The sequence below is a fragment of the Patiria miniata genome, unplaced genomic scaffold, assembly GCF_015706575.1.
Source record: "Patiria miniata isolate m_02_andy unplaced genomic scaffold, ASM1570657v1 HiC_scaffold_17, whole genome shotgun sequence".
Taxonomy (NCBI): Eukaryota; Metazoa; Echinodermata; class Asteroidea; order Valvatida; family Asterinidae; genus Patiria; species Patiria miniata.
In genome coordinates, this window is record NW_024037055.1 from 425,985 (window position 1) to 429,043 (window position 3,059).

Below are 3,059 nucleotides of genomic sequence, written 5' to 3' on the forward strand. Positions count from 1 at the left end.
CTTTTGCTTAGAAAATATTGGTTAAAGTGGTCAGAAATTGCCTCAGATAGCACCACAGAGTATTTAGAATCCAACATTTTTCGGGGCCCTTAAGCGGGCCCCGAACCCCACGCCTATAGCTCAGAATACCAATAGCTGATTCAATGACTCCAACCTCGAAAACGATGTTCAAATAATTATCTTTAGCTAAGAAAATATTAGTTAAAGCATGGAGGAAAAGTGGTAAGAATATGCTTCATATCACACCACAGAACATCTAGAATCCAATTTTTTCGGGGCCCTTAAGCAGTCCCCGAACCCCCACGCTGCAAGGGCTTCGCGCTTCGCGCTCGCATCAGTTCTGATCAAGGTATGTCCCCCCCCCCCCACTTTTGAGAAGCGATTGACACCCCTACATGATGCCCCCCCCCATGAAATGTTCCAGCCCCCCAGCGTCCCCCCCCCCCCACTGAAAAATTCCTGGCTACGCCACTGTCGTCAGGTATACATCATTGTCCACCATATGTTTTCATAGGTTTTGTAGAGTGTAGACCAAATCGCATTCTAATCATACATGTACCTTTAATACCAAAATGCATCTAGGCATTATTTTGCATTAATTATTTTGTAAATAATTATACTCAAAATAATGCATAGGCATTATTTGTGTTGCTAGGTGACCAGAGCTCCATTGTGCAAAGATAGCTTAGGCCAACACTTCCAAATACATTGGATGAGAAATTTTAGTTTTGAAGATCTTTTGTATTTGTTAATGCTTGAAGGTGTTAATTATTGTCATTTATTGCAATTCAAGCTCAAGAAAAGGTTGAATTTTGACACCATTTTGCACCTGAAATTGTGTAAACCCCAGGGGCTCCGGGGGGGGGGGGGGGGGGGGTGGTTACCTCAACCCCTAGCAAGGGCTTTGCGCCTGCAATCCCACCAGGGGGCCCTTAAGCAGTTTCTTGGACCCTGTGCCGTGTCGTGTTCCACATAAGGATGGCCATTCATAAATCATCCCCCCCACCTGTAACAAGAAATCTCCGCCACTGGATAGGACTGCTTGGAATGATAGGACAGCTTGGAGTGATAGGACTGCTTGGAATGATAGGAACACTAAGAACATAAACCAAGAACACAATAACAAAATGCGTGGCATTGTTCATTATACACACTTTTGTACGCGCACGCGATTGGTGGGTAACGACGGTGTAAGCACGGCGGGAAATTTGCCTGAAAACTAAGTCTGAGTGCATTAATTTATGCACACTTATGTATAGCGTTATGCAAAAAATGGTATAAAAATAGACACAAATTATTTTTCTTGCCGTGCTGCACCCGTGTTTAACGATTTTCTTCTAAATATGAGCAAATTTTGCAGCAGTGCGTTTCTGATTCAAGATTTCCTGGTCACATCAATTGCAGGAAATACACACTTGTAAGTGTGCTTATGGTGTAAGTGTTGTGTATCTTTTTTTAAAATACAAACACAGCAATGAAAAATGTACAGTGGTACAATAATTATATGGGAACATAACTGTAACAACTACATGTATTAACATGAGCTGAGGTACCAGAGCGCCTTTCTATCTTTATGTTGTCAAGACTTCTTGATAAACAACATTGCTGAGAAAACGGCGCTTCTTCTTTGTCTCTTCATCTAAAGCAAGAATGCTTGAAGTGCCAACCCAGCTGGCCGCCACGTAGAACTGACCGTGGCTGAAGAAGTCTCGCATGCAGAAGACCCGAACACGGTGTAGCAACTGCCCCTGAGATTTGTTGACGGTCATGGCAAAGCAGGGTCTCACTGGAAACTGTCGACAACGTAGAGTGAAAGGGAAGATCTCAGATGGTGAGAGGGTGATGCGTGGAATGAGGAGTGTGCGTCCAGCGTTTATACCAACCACAGATTGTGCAACCAAGAGATGGGGCAGGATTTGATTGATGAGATACCTTGACCCATTGCAGTGTCCTTTGTGCTGGTCGAAGTTTCGAAGTAGCATGATCACCATTCCCACCTTTAGAGTGATACGATGGGGAGGCATACCAGACGGGCAGAGGGTATTTAAAAATTCAGTCGGGTACATATGGTGACTGTCAGACTCTGCTGTGTCAACACTGCTGCAAACAGACTCCTCTCCTGGAAAGATATTTGTCATGTGCTCGTTGACCTTGTCAACCTCGGAGTTGGTTGGGCACAGTATGACACGCTCACATAGCCACGTGGGGTTGGCAAAGTTCGTGTGGATGTCCTCATACACCCAATTGACAATGTCCTTGAGTGTGTCACTGGGAAGAGTGAGCGATTTGTTGAGTTCAATAGCAAATTCACCTTCCTCTGGAACCACAGAGATTTTGCCCTCGCCAAGGTTCAGCAGGTAATCGGCAAAATGGGCTTCGTCTTGTTGCTGTCCAGCAGCCTGCCTGATTCTCATGTTGTGAGTAAGACGCAGAATCTTGACGTTTCTCCACAGGTATGAGCTCTTTAAGCATCTTCCTACTATCTCAGTGCGATTGCCATGTGGCACGACGGTAAGTATCTGCCTCCAGTCACCGCTGAAAACCATTGTAATGCCACCAAATGGTTTCTGAGAAGCTCGCAGCCACTGGAATGTGCAATCTGCTGCCTCTAATGCGTGGCGGTCCATCATTGACACCTCGTCTACCACCATGACATGCGTTATTCTGATGAGTGCTGCAGTGCTGTCGTCTTCGCTGATGTTGCAAGTGGACTCGTCAGTGAGAATGAGAGGGCACCTGGTTCTACTATGAAAGGTGGTCCCTTTAAGTAGGAGGGTAGCGGCGATGCCACTTGCAGCTGTTGCAAGGGCTACCTTGCCCTGTGCTCAGACTTTGTTGAGGATGTGGGACAATGTGAATGTTTTCCCAGTTCCACCACTTGCATCAACTGCGATCATCTTGCCAAGTTTCTGTTGCACGCTGTCCATCACTGCATTGACAACAACACGCTGTTCATCATTAAGAAGGCCCTCTGTCTGAGCTATGTGTGCCTCCAGCTCGGGTATGTTGTGGTCTATCTCATTCTAGATGATGCGGGGAATGCGTGGCTGAATGTGAAC

At 45.8% G+C, this 3,059-nt stretch overlaps 1 protein-coding gene across 1 annotated transcript; it reads right to left on the minus strand.

Annotated features, from left to right (window-relative positions):
- Nucleotides 1–1,469: 1,469 nt before the first annotated feature.
- LOC119723963 (ATP-dependent DNA helicase PIF1-like) lies at nucleotides 1,470–2,651 on the minus strand. Its single transcript, XM_038194884.1, has one exon. It carries the CDS (start codon nucleotides 2,649–2,651, stop codon nucleotides 1,572–1,574), a length of 1,080 nt encoding a protein of 359 aa, XP_038050812.1. The 3' UTR covers nucleotides 1,470–1,571.
- Between the last annotated feature and the right edge of the window lie 408 nt (nucleotides 2,652–3,059).

Excerpts from the sequence above, each read along its gene's own strand:
- LOC119723963 (XM_038194884.1), bottom strand. The coding sequence starts at position 2,651 with ATGGTGGTAGACGAGGTGTCAATGATGGACCGCCACGCATTAGAGGCA.